This window comes from Misgurnus anguillicaudatus, chromosome 21 (genome assembly GCF_027580225.2).
Source record: "Misgurnus anguillicaudatus chromosome 21, ASM2758022v2, whole genome shotgun sequence".
In the NCBI taxonomy this organism is placed as follows: domain Eukaryota; kingdom Metazoa; phylum Chordata; class Actinopteri; order Cypriniformes; family Cobitidae; genus Misgurnus; species Misgurnus anguillicaudatus.
This window is the reverse complement of record NC_073357.2, coordinates 35,873,515-35,893,106: the sequence shown is the minus strand read 5'-3', so window position 1 is coordinate 35,893,106 and position 19,592 is coordinate 35,873,515. Positions and strand designations below refer to the sequence as shown.

The window sequence follows — 19,592 nt, the reverse complement described above, 5'->3', positions numbered from 1 at the left end:
TAGACTTTTTGAAGCAAAACAAAGGGCACTGGTGTATTTTGAGATGTCAGGGCAAGTTGTTTTCAGTTTGGGCAGCTTTTACAATTTATTGACTAATCCCTGTCCGGGAAACTGCCCCTTTACAGTATGTTTGAACACATTTAAAGATTAACTGCACCAACTGTTTAGAGTAGCCTACTACTAAATACTAAATAGGATTTGCATAATAAGGCTATGTCTGGGAGAGATGGTGCGTAAACGAAGTACGTAAACGACGTATAGGCTGTGTCTCAAAGCCAAGCGAGCTATCTATTCAGACACGATCACATCAGCTAACACAAACTCGACTCGCTTTTTCACACAACTACTGCACGTGCTTCTGTGTGCCCTCTAGTTGGACAGCGCTGTGTTTTGAGTCACATCCGCAGAGCGGTAGCGGGCTTATGTATTGTGTAATGAGAGGAGTGCGCACAGGGAAGTTTTGACATATGAAGGAGCTCCTGTGATGAGTGAAGATGCCGCCGATGCAGAGAGTCCTCGAGCTACCCAGACAACACTCCCTTAACCTGCCGGCTGTCCTCAATCCATTTGTGCACGACCTTAAATTAACCAGAGCCGAGAAAATCAAAGTGAGTTCTGTTTCTTTTGTGTGTATAATACAGCATATTTATGAGACCTCGTACATGCTCCTTCAGTAAATAATCTTATAAAATGTATAGGGTTTTGTTCTTCGCGTTTAATGAAGGTCCCTTATGATTATTAACTGTGGTGTTATTTCAAATAAAACAACTATACATATTATAGTTTAACCGCGGTTACCACAAATTATTACTACAACATATAGTTCAACCATAGTTTTACAATTTAGTTTAATCAATACACCAAAACTAAAACAAAGCATGGTTACTACACTTTAACTATATTTAAACCATGGTTAACCAGAGTAATGTGAGAAACCTAACCATGATGTGTGCTTTTATTGTTCCATGATGTGCAAGTATTGCATTATGAGAATCAGATGGGGCTTTTGCTTGCACAAACAAGGAATGTTTTGGTACTTACTTAAAGTTAAGACAAATGAAATTAAGAAGTAAAATATAATAAAACAGTAATACAGAAAAATATATTTATTGCAAAGAGCAATAAGATTTACTGAGAGATACAGGGCATATGAAGAAGTAGGAATGAATGTACTTAGGATATTTACATTATCACTTTCTTTAACATTATCATATTTATTTTCAGAGTTGACGTGATCATATTCTAGCTAGATTGTCATGTGATAAAGTGGTAGCACTTTGTTTGGCAGTGCTTGTGCTTGCCTTGTGCATATATGGTAAATATGTGACAGATGTGTAGTACTTACTTTTGGGAATCCAGATGGTGGTTAGGTGGTATTATTGTACTTGCCAGGGGTACATACTTGGTCGTTATTACAGTATGTAGCTTACCTAGTACTTATCTAGAGTTACATAGTCACTACCAGGTGTGTACCACTGGTGGGTACGGTAATGATACTATTTGGTAGCCATGTGTATACTCGGAAGTGGGTACCACACACTTGTCTGTAAGTACAACATGTTTGACATATGTGTACAAGGTGGGTACACGTACTGTAAAATAAAGTTTTGACAGTTACAGTAAATTGCATGCAAAAAATCACCTTAGTTCTCCTTATGATTTGTTTCATGCATATTCTCCTTAGGCTTCTTACATGTCAAGCATATAGTGTTATAAAGCTCAGTGATGTCAAATTCCTCCTGTTAGTGTATATGCAACAAAAGATGTCTTATTTTTGATACTTCCTTCGGTTAAATTGATGTTCATTATGTGTGTCTCTTTATCTGGCCCACTGTGTAGTGTTTTCTTCTGGGAATCATCCTTGTGCCGCTCCGCGCAATTTTCTTGCTTCTCGTCCTGATGGTCATGTGGCCGGTCGCTGTCGCAATAACATTTCATCAGCCTTTGAAAGGAGCCGTGGAGCCCATGACTGGCTGGAGAAGGTAAATACTTTTTACTTTGACGCATGTTACACATTAACACGGTAGATTTTTCTCTGGCCTCTCTGGTTGCCACAATCCAATTTAAGACATTGTTTTTGGATTGGGATGGATGACCTGCAAGTCATAACTAGCCATTTGCATAGCAAATTTTAGCTGGTTATTATCTGGCTGTCTCTCACCTCTCTCCACAAAAGGTGTCTACATATATAAATTTGTTGTTACGCGTATCATTTATTTTTATGAGTAGTGGATTTACATTCCAGTCTTTTAGAGATATCGCCTCAGTATGTACACTTCAGCCCAAGATTAGTTTGTGATTTGTACGTTTGCTGTATGCTGAAGAGTAATTGTTTAACTCAGTAAATGTATATTCAAGGTTATTTCTGATAGGCCGTGCGGTTTTGTGTGGGTGTGTGAATTTTTCTTTATAAATTTGACACCTTGTATAGAAATAGACATAGAGTTTGTCGTATGTGGTTTTCGTATGAGAGGTGTGAATATTTGGTGAGTTGAGTGTATGGTTTAAACTCTGTTATTGACCTGTCTGTTGAAAAGTGATACTAACCCTTTCATTCTGTTTTTCATGTTACTCATCATTTCTTAGAAATGACTCTGAATTAACATTTTTTTTTTTTTTTTTTGATCAGATTAATAAACTCTCAGCTTAGTAACATGACTGTTGCTGTTGGAGGGATGTGGTTACTGATTAACTGATAAAGCAACATGATGTAGATCATGATGAGCATATCAGTGTGAAAGCTGTTGATGCAATACTTTTGTATCCGTGTTCAGTGCACATCCACACATGCAAATATGTTGTTTCAATTCCCTGTTGGCTCACTAGTAATTTCCTTTGTGTTTTTTGTGTGTGTTTGTGGGCAGGTTTCTGCGTCAAAGAGTGATGACCTTTCTGGGTCGGCTTTATTACTTTGGGATGGGCTTCAGGGTCGTAGTGAAGGGCAAGCAGGCCAGCAGTGCGGAAGCTCCGATTCTAGCCGTGGCTCCTCACTCTTCTTTCTTTGATGCCATTGTCAGTATCGAAGCTGGTCTGCCCTCTACTGTATCCCGGATAGAGTCTTTGGATGCACCCGTCTTTGGAAGTAAATAATTGATATTTAAAATATACAAGTTTATACAAATTGGAAACACAAATGGGAAATGTAAAAGTTTTAGTGTATATACAGTATGAAGAGCTCAGATGCAGCACCCTCTAAGTACATCTGACATGCTTTCTTGTTAATTTGCAACAAAAAACAAAGTGGTATTTATTTATGGCCTGAGACCGGGATTAGGCAGATTTGAGGTGGAAGTATTTAATAATCATATAGTATGTGCCGAGAACATCTCATTTTTGATGGTGGCAGCATTTATTGGCTTTTGCATCTGGGCTTCTCATATGTATCAGTTAGGTTCATAATGAAAGCAGGACAGAGGCCTTTTCTTTTAGTGTCATCACTGAGTGTGGATTTATCCCTCCTAAAACGAATTATATATAGGGCGGTTTTCCAGACAGGGTTTAGATTACTAGGCCTTGGTTATATTAGGACATTTAAATATTTTCTACAAACAAACCTTACAAAATGCAATACTGGTGTGCATGTAGAGACAAAACAATGGCACTGATATATTAGTCTGGGACTTGGATAAGGCCTGTCTGGGAAACCGTCGCATAATAAAAAATCAGCTGTTGTTGGCAAAAAACACCCAGTAAAATATACATTAAATGTGTAAACAACTCTGCAGTTGTTTACTAAAAGTATGGTGACAAAATTGTATGCATCGCTGAAACATTTTGTATATTTGACTATTCTTAACCAGATAATTTACAGCAAAGTTTTGTTTATTCCATTACTTGATATGTATGACAGTAAATGTTTGAGGTGTCTCAACTGAATACAACTTGCATGTACAAATCAATGGTCTGTATTAAGATACACACCAGTAACATCTTTTTCTAAGGCATGTTTATAAAAAAGCTTAAATTTAACTAAGGCCTATTTCTGGCTTTAGCTAAGCCTTGTCTGTGAAACCAGGCTCAAGTGCGAAACCGCCGACAACTATAAGAAGAAATGTGCTTATTTAAATTACCTATCATCAAATGTGAAGGGTCACCGAAGGAATTATTACTGTTTTTACTGACAATTTTATGGCGACTTGTTGTTTTAACTTACAAAAAAACAAAAGTAATTCAGATCTTTTACATTCAATAACCATAGTTTTAACATTATTTTACAATCAAATGTAAATATTAAATCGGTTACAGTATTTTTCTGTTTACGTAAAGGTTTTTTTAATTCTGTTAATCAGTTACCAGGTTTTTTTACTGTAGGGTGTTTACATTATCCTTTTTAAAAATTATGAACCACATGCAAAAATGACATTATTTATTATTACTTTATATATTGTCTAAATATTGAAAGATTTAAGTGCACTTTATAATCTCCAGGGTTTTTGAGATGTGTGCAACCAGTGCTTGTTTTACGCACGGATCCGGACTCTCGTCGAAACACTGTTCTTGAGATTGAAAGGAGAGCAAAGTCAGGTGGCCACTGGCCACAGGTGAGTATCTCCACTTCTACCAGATCTGCACTGAATGCTTATACTTGTAAACGTAACATGCCATGTCTTACTGTATTAACCATGAATGATTAAGCTGCTACACTACTATTCACACTTGGTAAAAACAAGATTGCAAGTTCAATCGCATTTCAGACAACGTTCCAACTTTTAAAAGCAGGAAATTACTCTTGACCCAATGTACTTTTACTTCCTTAGCTAGTGAGAGAAACGTCCGGTTCTTAAACGTCCTTCATAAAAACAATCTCTCTAACATTGTAGCTTTTTAAAATACACATTGTTAAAGGCAGGATCCATTATATCTGAAAGCCAATGTTGACATTTGAAATCACCTAAACATCACGCCCCTACCACAATAGAATCTGGACCTTTATTTGATAGACCCGTCCCACACATATGCAACCCAGGCAACGGTGTTGGTTATTAGACACGCCCCTTACTGCTGATTGGCTACAAGTGGGTTTTGGTGTTTTTCAAAAATTACCCCCCCCCATTAAAGGTTAAATGTTTTGTGAAACAAGCTGTGAGCTGTATTAATAAGTTAAACTTTAAAATCCTATATGTATGATATGTAATGAGGCATACAGTATTATAATATTATATTGTAAAGTTAGAGTATTTGCATCCAAATTCAGCCAACATGACACAGTAGCTACATGTTGAACCCATCAATTTTTGTTTCTGTTCTACTCTAGGTCCTCCTTTTTCCTGAAGGAACATGTACAAACAGATCATGTCTCATTACTTTCAAACAAGGTAAGAAGAATGTCTTTTCTTTATTTTTCTTTATAAGCTTAATTTTGTTATTATGTATTGCTTTATGTATGGATATTATTTTCATCACATGACAATCATGTTGCTGTTATGTTACCAGATAATCGGTTTACCTACTGCAAAGGCATACAAAGTGACACACACTGGGTTTAGGTGCACTGTTCAGGCTTGCTGGGTTCAGGGAAACCAGCAGCACATTGTAGATAGAGGGAGTATTTTACTTTGTCTGTGAGAGGGTTTTACATATCGTATCATTTGCATAAGACCTTGATAATTCATTATAGGTCATTGTGTTATTAACTGTCACAATATGTGCATTCTACATTCTGTTCGAAGTCCAAACAAGAAGGCAGTGTTTGCTTCATTAATATTCATTGATCTACCAGTTGTGATCCTAACACTCAGATAGCTGTTACCTGACCTGTACTGTAGGGCATGGAGTGATCAATAGTGTCAGACAGGCATTTAGAGAAGACAGAAGACTTTTGTACTAAGATCTTGAGTTAGAAGGCAAAAACAAAATGAACAAAATGAATGAATAAAAGGTTCTCATGTGTTACTCTTTTTGCCCCAAATAGGTGCCTTCATCCCAGGTGTCCCAGTACAGCCAGTTGTTATCAAATACCCAAATAAGTTGGTCAGTATACATTTTAAACATAGAATACAAAATAATCCATTATAACCAAGTAGACTTTAAAGGGGACATATCACTAAAATCTGACTTTTTTCATGTTTAAGTGCTAAAATTGTGCTTCTATCAACCTAGAAAATGTGAAAAAGATCAACCCAGTAACTTAGTTTTGGTAAACCATTCTCTGCAAGCATGTGAAAAAATAGGTCATTGAAATTTGGCTCCCCTTGTGATGTCAGAAGAGGATATAACCGCCCCTTAATATGCACTATCCAACCACGGTACTGCCATTTAGTGCAGTGATCAGCTCATTTGCATTTTAAAGAACACATGCAAAATGGCACATTTTTGCAAACACCTACAAAGTGGCAATTTTAACATGTTAAAATAAATGATCTATATGGTATTTTGAGCTAAAACTTTACAGAAGTACTCTGCGGACAAAAAAGTCTTGTGAAATGTCCCCTTTAATATAATCTATAAATATGAGTATTTGTATTTCAGTCTCTCAACTGAGTTGTCTTACAATCTTCTGCTCATCTCATGTGCAAACAACATGCATTCCAGCATTATTATGAACTTATGAATTTTGAAAATGATAGATTTTCTACAGTTTTCTTCTTTTCTTTTATGTGCAGGACACAATCACATGGACATGGCAGGGTCCAAAAATGTAAGTAATATTAATGATAATTAATAAAATGGTCATCGCGTGTTTGACACCCCTAAAATTAAGCCTTTACCAGTAAAAAAACCCCCAAAACCATAAAAGAAGATCATCAGATTGAAAGGCGGATGCATGATGATGCAGAAACACTGTTACAAGACTGCTGCTTGACTGAATTATCAGTTTCAAATCTCAATCTTACCTCATGTGCATTTGCTGAACGAATCTTGCACATCACTTAGATATGCTTTATTTGTAGTTGTGGAAGTATGTTGTAATGGAAGTTGCGCATTTATGAGTGTAAAAAGGCAATGCTTCCTGAAAATACTGTTCTTTTGGGCACTCACCACAAGTTCCTGTTTTAGGGCCAAACTACTGCTGCTAACGCTCTGTCAGCTCTATACAACGGTGGAGATTGAGGTTTGTGATTGTACAACATGGGAAATTTTTCAAAAGCATCTCAAGAAGGTGTTTAGAGCAGTGTAAATCTAAAGATGATCACAAGTTAACCCTGATAAACAGCTAACAACGGTCTTGCAAATAATTTTGGTAAATATCTGACTGTGTCTGTGTTTTAGTTTCTTCCTCCTTGGATTCCTACAGAGGCTGAGAAAAAGTGTCCAACAAAGTTTGCTCAGTCAGTAAGAGCTGTCATGGCAAAGTAAGCATACACTTTTAGGCATTTCCTTACTGGCCAGATAAAATACTATCTGGACCAACGTCTGTGTATGTTTTGCTAGGTCTTTGGCCCTTCCAGTCACAGACCACACTTATGAAGACTGCCGTCTCATGATAGCAGCTGGAGAATTGACCCTGCCTATGGAGACAGGACTCGTGGAGTTTACCAAGATCAGCATGAAATTAAAGTACGGCAGTATGCATTACACAAATATATATATATATATTCTTGGTAAGTCTCAAGACTCACAAAATGAAAGCCTATGACAGCTATTAAGCTTTTTATGTTTCTATTGTAAATTCAGACTAAAATGGGACAATCTAAAGAAGGAGTTGGAGACTTTTGCAAACATGGCCTGTTCGTGCAAAGGTGGAAGGATCACAATTGAAGAGTTTGCCAGCTTTCTAAAAATACCCATCAGCCCACCTCTGAAGGAGCTCTTCTCTCTGTTTGATAGGGTGAGCTTTATTTTTCAAATACTTAAAATGTGATGTGAATGTTTGAGACAAGAGGCATTATTCGTTTCATTAAAGGGAAATTTCATCGATAGAAACATTAATCTTTATTGAAAGTGGGTCATGTTTGTAGTGGAAAGTAACATAAATTTTGAATTTTGTGCCTATTTGACCGTGAAAAGACAGAAAGTGACTTTAGGGCGCATTTGTATGGAAAACTACAAATCCCACAATGCACCACAATGCACAGCGCTGCAAGCCACTCCCATTAATTGGAACACCGCTCAGATATGCTATTGTGTACACAAATGCCACGTTAGTATAACCAAGAAAATAAAAAAAAATCTCACTTTAGTCAGACGTCCGTTTATCCCTGCAGGCTTTGGCTGTCGCTTCCAGTTTAGGATTTTAAAATAAGTATCCAGGACACCCCTGTCCATTTACGGTACAAAGCTTGGGTAGGAGCAAGCTTCATTTAGTTTCTGATTTATTTTTGAGTGCTTGGCCAAACATGTATATTCCCAAAGAAGAAAATGCTGCATCCTGCACACAATATGTATACTCCACAGACGCGCTGGCCCAGCGCTTGTGCTCGTAAACCGAAACACGTTTGTGAAATAAACACGCGCAAAGTACCTCTTCTTGTCCGAGACCATTCACCAAACAAACGTCCATATCCTGATCTGATGCGGAAATGTTATACAGAAAGCACACAGCAAGAGTACAGCCACTACTAGTCCGTCCAAGCTCTAGCCAGTCCGGGCTTCCCTACGCAGCAGAGGCCGAGGATTTGCGCGGTCTTCCCCGGGCTCCTCTAGACAGCCGAAGCCCAGGCTCCGGCTCACCTCTTTGCTGTATTGTGACTCATAAAGGTGCAATGAACAGCGGATTAGAGCATCACGCTTGCGAAATCACCCTCTTCCATATCATATCGATTACTATTATTGTGATTTGAAGTCTGGCTCGCTACACAACGTCTGTTAGCTTAGCTTAGCATAAAGATGGCAGCTGAAGAAGGAAGTGCAACACTGAAATCTGTATTTCTCCCGTCTTAGGGAAAACTAAGGGAATGATGCACGACCATTCTAAAACATGACTGGGGTTCTAACAATACAAAGCTTAAATCGCTGAAGTGTCCCTTTAAAATGTTTATCTCAGGACTCACTTACAGTGTGGCCTATTTAAAACAGATGTTTTCTGTGTCTTTCTGCAGGATGGTGATGGCACCATTGATTTCAGAGAGTATGTCATTGGTGTCACGGTTTTGTGCCGACCAGCAAATACTGAGGAAGTAATTCAGACTGCTTTTATGGTAATGGTGTCATCTTATCACAGTCAAAACTTAAAGGAAAACAAAAGAGATGTTTTTCCCTCAACTTAGACAAATTAATTCCTACCTCCATTTAGCCTAGCACCAACTAAGTGCTCTTCCGCCATACAATAAAGTTCTCATTTTTATCCGCTTAAAAAATCACCACGTTTTATTTTGTGCCACCATACTTAAGGGCCTTTCACATTATACCTATAACTATAAAACAAAATATAGTTTTGAAAATTGTTTTGTATTAAAGACAAAAAACTGTTTACACCGTAACTATAACGATAAAGATACAATAAACGATATCGTTTGGATCACTTTCTGAGCGAGTTTTTTTCCCCATCTGATGAACGACAAACCCTTGACAGCCAATCAAATCTATTTTAACTTCAAGTTGCACTTGAAATGACAGTGGAAAAGCTTAATGTGGAGGTCTATAACATAAAATTACCTCAGGTAGACCTATCCAGCGCTGATGCAGTTGCTATGAAATTCACTACGTAATGCTTTTTTCCTACGAAACTGACTACGCCAAAAGGTAAGGCTGAATGTACATATTCAGTGAGATGCGAATTAGCATGAAGTTATCCATATAATGTGGCTGCTTATATAGTTATCGTTTTCGTTAACATTATATTTATCGTTATAATGTGAATGTTCCTTTACTCGTGTAATTACTTATGTAACAGTCTTTAAATAGTGAAAACATGGAAATGTTTGGTGGCTTCTAAATTCATCCCTGTTTGGATCCTAATGAATGAATGAATGAATGGGGCTAGGCTAAATGGATGCACTGTACTACGGTTAAGTGCACGCGTTGAAAAAAGAGAGGTATGTAATAGTTAGTCTAAGCTTTAAAATAGTAGGTTGAATTGATTTGCAAAACCACATTGTTTTAATCTCATACTGCATTTTTTTCAGTAAAGCGGTGTGGTTATGTTCAGTTAACCCATAACAGCATAGAGTATAGTAGTCGTGGTTAACAGAAAACTGAAACTAGTGTATAAAAAGAAACCACATGCAACCTGACATCAGTAGAGCAAATGGGGGAAAATCAGAGAAATGTGAAAATTTCATTCATGCTTGTGAACTCTCTTTGTAGCTTTTCGACATTGATCAGGACAACCGTATCACACAAGAGGAGTTCAGCGGTTTGCTACGATCTGCTCTCGGAGTGTGTGATCTTGATGTACACAGTCTCTTCAATGAGATCGATGCAGATGGATCTGGACACATCACTTATGGTATGTTTGGCAAATTTAGCAAATTAGATTTTTCTTGCCCTCGCCTTAACTGGCATCCACCTGTGAGTCTACACTTTGCCTACATCTCTCTCTCTCTCTCTCTCCTCAGATGAGTTCTGTACATTTGCTCTCACCCACCCTGAATATGCCAAGCTCTTCACCACCTACATCGAGTTACAGCGATACCAGGCTCTCCAGAGCGAGGAGTCCGAATATAACGGCTTTTTTCATTGCCCTCGTCGTGATGATCCCCAAGAGAGCAGCACCTCGGAAAAAAAAGACGATTGACACGGCAGGAGAAGGTGAAGCTACAATGAAGCTCAAGAAAGGCATTCAGCTCTAAGATTCTGACACGCCATTTGAAAATGTGCCTTAAGCTTGGGTTGAGTGTTATCCGTAAAAGCACATGTGCTGTTATATAGTTGAGTAGTTTTGGTTTCTGTGTACCCCATCAAATATTTTATAAACTATTTAATGTTTTATTTAAATGCTTTTGGATCAGTGTTTACAAATGGCGAATACTGTATGTATGAATATGCTATAACAATTATTTTCCTGTTGCAACACAAAATTATGTTTTATTCCAATTAGGTTTTTTATATAATGTTTGTAGCTTAAACTTAATTTTTCATTATTTGCAGATTGCATATCATCTTCAAATAATAAAAAAGAAAGGGATAAAATTGATGGATGTCTTTACTGAATGCTTTACATGCAGGTCTCCTTTTCAAAACTTTGTGTTAATCTTGAAAAGTTAATATTTTAAAAAGTGCTTTAAAAGAGATTTCTAATGCATAATTCTCAAACAATTATTTTGTTCTCTCACTCTTTCTCTGTGCTGAGGGACTTTGGTGCAGTACGTGTGTTTGTAATCAAAGGTTTTGCTTTGCATGTTGTTTTTATTTGCATTCCAATCGAGAGGAGATGTTGCTGAGTTAGCGTTCTGTCCCTGCTGCTTGTTCAGACTAATACTCTGTTCCATCCACTGAAAATAGGCCAATTTGTGAGCAAACAGGCAACACAACACGCCCACAACAGCATGCACCAGGGGGGTTGGTTCCAAATGATCCCTCTGCAGTGGTATTTATTTAGCAATGCAGGGTGCAATTATGATTTTTGTTAACACAGCAAAGATTGCTTATTTTTGCTATTTAAAAAATCCTTTGAATTAAGAATATTATTTGTTGTGCCTTTTATGTCTGGCTGAATGAACACTTGGTTAAAGAGTTTTACACTCTGAATATTATCAAGAGACATTGTAGAAAACTGCTGAAACAGCCTAACAAATACCCACAAACTTAGACCCTCCACTAGGTGTCAGCAGCACCCAGTTTAAAAGCTGATTTGCCCTTTGGAGTCTGTTTGTAATAAAACTGTGTTTTGAGGAAGGATAAACTGTGGTTTGTAGTTAAGAAATTAAGGCCTAAGGATTGTAAAGTAGATGTTGTCTTATCTGATAATCATCCATGTGTCTGCATGTTTAATTGCTGGGTACGTTTTATGAAACATGTGGAAACACCCAATCGTTGGTTTAAAGGTGGCAAAGAATGCACTTAAATAATATGTTAAATTGTTCTCTGATATTTAAGTAGAAGGTATGTGGCTTTATTAAGTGTAAAGGTTATCCAGAGATGGTTTCATATGTCCATTTACAACCCTAGGATTTGACTTTAGAATGAAATGATCTATTATTGTATCATTTGAAAGGGTCATGAATAATAATGTTGAGCTCTGCTCTGATTGGCTGTTAAACAGAGCAGCTCTTTTTAGTAGCTCTGTGTGTGTAAACAGACCTTATATTTATTTGAGGAATTATCAATTGTTTGGAAATAGTTTTTTTCAGTATAGACCCTGCAAAACATAACTGTATGTCAATAGTAGAACTTTGGCCTACGCTAGCAGATAGCATTAACTAGCATATAACCTGGTGACTTCTTTGTGGAGGGCGCACGATGCAAAGCTCATCACAGCATTTAATTAGCCTGTCATGTGTGTGTTCGTCATTTCAAAATATGTGTTTGTTGCGTCATGTCAACCATGTGCATCACGCGTCTTGTTAAAATATGAGCAAAAGAGGTTTATGACAAAAGAGACGCTTGTGTTTGCCAGATACTCGCTTAATCTCATGTGTAATCAGAGTTTAGTGGTAAGTTAATGTCTTGCGAGTATTTTGTGAACGCGAGCTTCTGTTTTATCATAAACCCCTTCGACGCGTGTGCAGCAAGCACATATTTTTTGACATGACGCAACAATCACATATTTTGAATTTGCGCCCCTTGGAAGAGAAGTCACCGGCCGCCACTGTTTATAACGCTAACTTGTTTTTAGCATTGTTACAACACTGTACTTAATTCAATTTGTAATTTAATGTTGGGGATGTACATCACGACTGTAACGTCACAGTCAGTGTTATGTTGAGATTGCATGACTGTTTTTCAGCTGTCTTTTGCATGCACAAGGTTTACATAAGAAGGAGGAAACAATCGTGAGGCTCGTGAAATGTCACTACCATGTTTAGTGCAAAAATAGGGTATGCAGTATATGCACTGCATGGAATGCACACGAGAGGGGGCACATAATGAATGTGTAAATAAGTGAATAATAAAACAAATTATACAACATGTTAAATATAACGAAATGAACTTTGTATGACATTTTAAATAAGTTATAAGTTAAAATATGATTTTATTATATCATGTGTCAACCACTGACCCTCAACGCAGACAACACAGTCACGTAACCCCAAACTGTATAGGGATGCATTCTGAAACAAGGAAGCGGGAAAATTAAAAACAGCCTTAAAATATATTTATTAATTTACTGGCATTTGTGTGGGTAAAAACTAGGTTTGAAAATCTAAAGGGGTTGCCAACACTATTATTAATCTATGCCTGAGTAAATACAGTTTTCCATTCTATGGCACCTTTAAATTAACCTAAAAAATGGCCATAATTGATGTAGCATAAGTTAATTTACACCCAGTGGTTTGTTTATATTTTACTCAACTATGGGTTTAAATGACCAAGCAGTTTGTTTTGTATCCAGGAATCTATTCATCCACTCAACAGTCCAAATCAGTAGTGAATGTCTGATGCTATAAACATACAGTACATCTGCAATGGTGGATGTTCTAATTTACACTGCCTTTATATGAATAAGAGTGCCAATGCACATGTGTAAAATATCAAATTTGTAATTTCACATATACAGTATTTTGTCACTCAATGATCACAAGTGATTATAAAGTTTTAATACTAAGGTCAAGGGTCATTCTACACTGATCTCCTTAGACGTTTAAACTTTAGTTTGACTAGAATTTCATTTATTAGTCCTAATGCTTTCTACCTGCACTCTTACAAGTTTTGGGACACAGTCAAAGAGCATTTTCATCTGCAGTAGTTATAAATTATAAAGGAGATTAGAAACATTCAGCACTAATGGCAAACAAGTTCATTACAAAGCGCTTTGATATAGCCTACTATAATGCTAAGTTGTGTTATAAAATACAAGTTACACACTATTGCGCATCAAAGAAAGAGAATATATAATGAGTGAATTACAGAGTGCTGTCAATATGATATCATCAGAGGGCAGGTCAGGGACGATTATAGTGATGATATCCTATGAGAAGCTAATGTTCTCTTTCGTCAGACACAACAGGATGAAGAATGAGATTGCACTCACTTCATTAAAGCCCTGCTGCTCCACACACTGCGATAACCAGCTGTGATTTCCACCGTCAATTTGTTGTAACCTTTTCAAACAAGAAGGGGGCATTTCATTTTAATCACAATTGATGAGATTGCATGGAATCAATTAAGTCACATTGTTGTTACTGTTTCTCGCTCTTTCAAGCTCACGCTCTCTCTTTACCTTTATTTTGTGCACGATATTGCCGCGCTCATTTTTTTTCAGCCTGAGGTGAGTCTGCCTAGTCAAATTGCGGACAATCAGTCCAAGTAATCGGGTTTTATTTGCAAACACTAAACAAGCATTAGCTGTCAGGGCTTTGGTTGGGCGGTCTATGTTGGAACAGATGAGGGGGCTGATCATGGGCTCTTCTGGAAAGGTCAGTGCCGACAGGCTAGGTGGCTAATTGACGAGTTGTAAAATCTCAGATCCCTCACTAACTCTTATTACATGCATAGACAATGTATGCAGCAGATACTTGTCCTTAGAAGGAGACTGTATCATTCTCGCTGTTTCCTTTTCTCTTTCGATCTGCTACACTTTTAAAAATTAAAGAGATTCACAATTCAATAGAATAACCATTTTTGGCCCAATAGTTCCTTAAAAAACCTTTAACATCCAAAAACCATTTCTGTTTTACAAAAACTTATTTTTCAGATAAGGCTTCTATAGACTATGAAAAGGTATGAAAAAATGGTTGACCTTTTATGCTGGATACACTCCAAAAGATAATCGGGCTGATTTTGGGCCAATTTCCCCCCTTCCGACAATCCTAGCTGTCCCGATTCCACAGATTGCCTTATCAGATTTTGCCTTGATGTGAGGTGTGTCCGAACCTGATCGGAAGAACGTCGGAGCTGCCCCGATTGTGAATCGTAAATATTAAAAATGTTTAATATTAAAGATCATGAAAAGCAATTCCCGCACACTATTTGCTTGCTGAAAAATTGTATAATTGTTGCGTTAACAATTATTAAATTATTCAATTTTTCAGCAAGTAGATAGTGTGCGGGAATTGCTTTTCATGTATGTTATGAGACTTTTTGTCCTCTTATCCTACGCACCTATCCATTCACTTCAGGTGTGCGACACTAATTTGTTTTAATATTTACGATCAGAAATCCTGATGTGTGGGGGGAACCTCGAGGACAAACGTGCGCATGCTCTTGACGTTATCACGTGAAACAAAATATCCAATTAGAAAGGGAGATGATGGAGGACAAAAGCAGTCATGGACAGCACAAAGTGACGTTAATGCAAAGTGAACCATGTTCCTGCTGTCTCCATGACTTCACCCAAACCCTTTTTTTCCCCTTGAATTTTCTGTGAAAAATATTCCAAACACTATCATTGATATTTCTTTTTGCATATCGTCCGCCATGCTTATTTTGAAGTCTCACGAGATTTTGCAGGATTTCCTGTGTTCACCGTCGAGACTTTGGTTGAAAATCTGTTTGTGTGTGGTGTGCTGTCTTCGACACATCATGGCACACCACACACTATAGGAGCAAAACGGTTAAATCTGGGATTTTTTATTCTCATGCTTGTGGTCTATCACATTTTGAATATCTTCTAAGATTTAAAAAAATCTTTTGTGTACCCGGCATTAGTCAGATGTTCTTTGAGGAACCACAAATGGTTCTTCTATGGCATCACTGTGAAGAAGTTTTTAAGAGTGTACTGTATACTTTTCCTTGTCAAAATATCAGAATATGACTTTAAATCATTACCTACATTACATTATATTTCTTTCTGTATGTTCGTAATTTGCTTCCAATGGTAGAGTGCTAATCTAATGTCCAAAAGGCCCTGACATTGGCAGGAAGCACTGTAAAACTCTTCTCAGATGAAGAACATAAACCACACATTATCCTTCTTTAAAACACTGGACGAAACCATGCTGATGTTCTCAACTCTGCCCTCTAAAACAATACATGCAATACACTGTAGACACTTTAATCCTCACATGACATATTTTGATTGCATAAATGTTCATTGTGTAAAGAACAAGAGGTGTGATGTGACAAAAGGTTGTATATTTCTTGTCCTATCAAGAGAGCTTCATGGACTCCATACTGTATGTATTTTTAAAAGTTAAAGGTCACGTTCTTCCTGATCCCATTTTTCAAACTTTAGTTAGTGTGTAATTTTGCTATAATAGCATAAATAATACCTGTAAAATGATAAAGCTCAAAGTTCACGGCCAGGCGATATATTTTCTTTAACTGAATTCCCCTTTCAAAGCCTACAGCAAATGGTCGTTGGACTACAGCCCTCTACTTCCTGCTTTAATGACGTCAGTAGAACAGTTTTTATCTAAACCCCACCCACAGGAATACGTCATTCACCAGCTAAGCTCAAACGGCTCTGCTAGCTGCTGTTGAATCACAACACACTAAACAAACTATATAATCAGAACTCGTTATGTATTTCTGAAGGAGGGACTTTACAGAACAAGGAAGACATCAGCCTGTTTTTAGGACAGTGAAAACAGCGCTATAGAGATAAGTAAATTGTGTGAAAAATAATATGTTTTTTTACACGTGAAACCAGCCCAGTCTCCTGAAGATGCGTATAAATAGCACGAAGTGTAAAACTCGTGCAATACATACGCCAAATTCCACTTTGGCTTGCATATGATATGCCAGTCCTTCCCCTTCACTTAAACGATGCATCTTTTTTTGACGTTTTATTTATTGGTTTCTCTTTTTTTTTGCTATTTTTTCCCATTTTCGCTTGGGTTTAGGGTTAGAATGACTTTTTTTATATAAAAATGACATCCTAACCCAAACCTCAACTCTAACCCCAACTCCAAGCGACCATGGCTTGAATATGGACAAAAACATGGAAAACCTGTATATTAAATAACCTCATTAAGCAAATCTAACCCAAAACCAAGCGAAAATGGTTTAAAAAACAGAAAAAAAGAGAAACCAATACATAAAACGACAAAAAAAAGATGCACCGTTTAAGTGAATGGGAAGGACTGGCGTATCATATGCACAGCAAAGTGGAATTTGGCGTATCTATTGCACGAGTTTTACACTTCGTGCTATTTATACGCATCCTCAGGAGACTGGGTAGCATGAAACATGAACACATGTTATATTGCGCACTCAAAGCTTCAAAAACACAGGAAGAACGGGACCTTTAAGGTCTAGGGACTTAAGGGTATATGCCTTCTTGTTTTAGTTATCACATAGGTTGATTTATCTATAACCAATCTAAGCATCTTTTTATCAGTTCATCTCTGTTTATTTATCATAGTTATCTATTCTTTCTGAGAAATGGCCTGCATTGTAGAAGATCTGGGTTTTCTTCATTCACCAGTTTCTCTCTGCGCCGATACCTATTGGTGTGGTATTGTGGATTGGTTTTATTTTATTACGTAATTGCATATTTAACATTTAAGATATTTCCCTCTGTGGACTGGTCTAAATATCTGAATCATGGAAATTTAGTTTCAGTGTTTTGTAAGAAATAATGCACTACCTCATAGATGGGCAGAGTAAAAATAACTGTTTTTAAACTTAAGTTCCAACAGCATCTTAAATCATTTTAACTTATCGTAACATTATTATGAGCCATATACTGTGACAGGAGTGACATTTCTCATAAAACAGAAAACTTAATAAATTGAATCTAATTTTAGTTCAGTATCTGATCATGGTGATATTACAAATACAGTAGGAGTTCAGAAGAGAATTTGTTGCTTTGTAAAGCATCTTGTGCTAATCTTTCATCCGCTCTCATTTATCAAACCATCATGATTTTTCCATTATTATTATTTATGTACATTTATCTCTCATGCTGACAAATAGAAGCTTGACGCACTCTCTCCACTACTGTTGGGATCTGTAACAAATGCATTTCTGTCCTTCCCTTGTACTGTACAGTTGCCATGCCGGTTGTGACGCACAGATCAATTTATATTGACATCTAGTTAAATTGAAAGCTGTATGCTACTAGTTTTAGCAGACAAGAATACCTTCATAATTGTCGGCTGTACTGTTCAGCATGCCTAAAAAGTACATCCATCCAAACCTTTTGAGAATAAGCATCAATAAAATACCTAATGTTCAAATAGTTTTCTTATTGAAAAATGAAGTATGTAATTACAAAAATCGGTTTCTAGTCAACAGTCCACAACTCTGGCATCTGCTCAATTAATTTAGTTATAGATCGTTTACAGTTGGCCTACATCATGCCTTATCTGGCTATACTAAATGAGCATTATCAATTAAAACTTTAACATAGTCTCCAAACTATTTCAGGTAAGCATGATGCATTTAAAGTCATTTTAAAAATTAGAAAGTAGGAATGCAATGTATGATTTTTGAATATCAAAATGTTTTCGATTTTCATTTAATACACTATCCTGGCTCAATGTCAATCTATGTTTAAGGATCGATCTGTGCTAAATCAAATGTTGCATAGTAGTGACAAACATCTACAAACCACAAAAAATACATTCATTAAAAATGAAAGAGCACAACCTAATCCTTGCTAATGCTCACTGTCCTTAGACCAGATGACCCTACAGTATATTTGTATTCTGTATTGATTTGTCAGGGATTACTTTGATTATTATTCGGTGACATATTTACACAGAGCCCTGGCACAATCAGTCGTCTAATTGGTATGGGTTTTATCCTACTTAAATGTGTAACTTATGTATAGTGTATGTTTACTACAAATATTTCAGAATTTTAAATCAGGGTAATTTACTCCACTGAATTGCATATTAGGGCTTTCATCAGATGTGATGTAGATACGAATTGAAAAAAGATTTTGATTAAAATCATTACACCCTGAACTGGACATAATCTACTATACAGTATGCATGCAGGCATGTGTTGATGTAAATAATACTGTGGATGCTCGTGCTTTTGTAATTTACATTGTAAGAAAGGATCCTGGCTAAGTGAAGGTTCATACCAGATAATACCACTGTTTACTCCCATCAGATGGATGTAATTGTAATATTGATGCAGAATATGCAAATATCCTTCGTGTTACTAGGAAAGGTGGTTTGTTCTAAAGGTGACCTTCTTTATCATCATCATCATCATCATCCTCTACAATATGTCTGGCAACACCTTGAAATAGAAAATAGAGATTCCAGCTTCTTTGAAAGAAGAATGTGTTAATGAACACATAAATCAGACTCTAAAACCCTATTTCTTACTTTTGTTATCTAATCTAGACCAGAATATGTACAAAACTGCACAAAAACAGGCCTGTAAAGGTTTCATAAAAGAACCGCTGGAGAGCTTTAAGGGGACATTCATTGACTTTAATGGGATGAACTGATCGCCCATATCTAATAGAAATCGTCGCCTTTGGCTAAAGCGGGTGTGGAATTGGATTACACATGGAACACAATGCTTTTACTGCTTCTAAGAAAACAACTAATTGAATCTATGAAGAAGAGAAAAGAAACAGGCAAGAGGAAATAAAAACAGACTTTACTGGTGGGAGACAGATTTAACGTAATTGTAAAAATGTATGTTTTTGATTTGTAATTTAACCTATTACAAACTTCCACGCGTAAATTAACAAAATTCAATTCGCC

The 19,592-nt window shown here is 36.8% G+C and overlaps 1 protein-coding gene across 1 annotated transcript; it reads left to right on the top strand.

The window, feature by feature from the left end:
- The first annotated feature begins 149 nt into the window (after window positions 1-149).
- Window positions 150-11,014, top strand: lpcat2 (lysophosphatidylcholine acyltransferase 2). The gene is made up of 14 exons (XM_055205406.2): window positions 150-608; window positions 1,840-1,982; window positions 2,865-3,082; window positions 4,429-4,541; window positions 5,255-5,315; window positions 5,912-5,970; window positions 6,603-6,637; window positions 6,997-7,051; window positions 7,210-7,292; window positions 7,372-7,497; window positions 7,615-7,768; window positions 8,979-9,077; window positions 10,186-10,327; window positions 10,437-11,014. Exons 1-14 carry the CDS (start codon window positions 495-497, stop codon window positions 10,613-10,615), a joined length of 1,581 nt encoding a protein of 526 aa, XP_055061381.1. The 5' UTR covers window positions 150-494; the 3' UTR covers window positions 10,616-11,014.
- Window positions 11,015-19,592: the final 8,578 nt, after the last annotated feature.

Coding starts and splice junctions, on each gene's coding strand:
- lpcat2 (XM_055205406.2), top strand. CDS start 495: ATGCCGCCGATGCAGAGAGTCCTCGAGCTACCCAGACAACACTCCCTT. Junction 7,293..7,371: donor GTAAGAGCTGTCATGGCAAA/GTAAGCATACAC, acceptor ATGTTTTGCTAG/GTCTTTGGCCCTTCCAGTCA. Junction 10,328..10,436: donor ATCTGGACACATCACTTATG/GTATGTTTGGCA, acceptor CTCTCTCCTCAG/ATGAGTTCTGTACATTTGCT.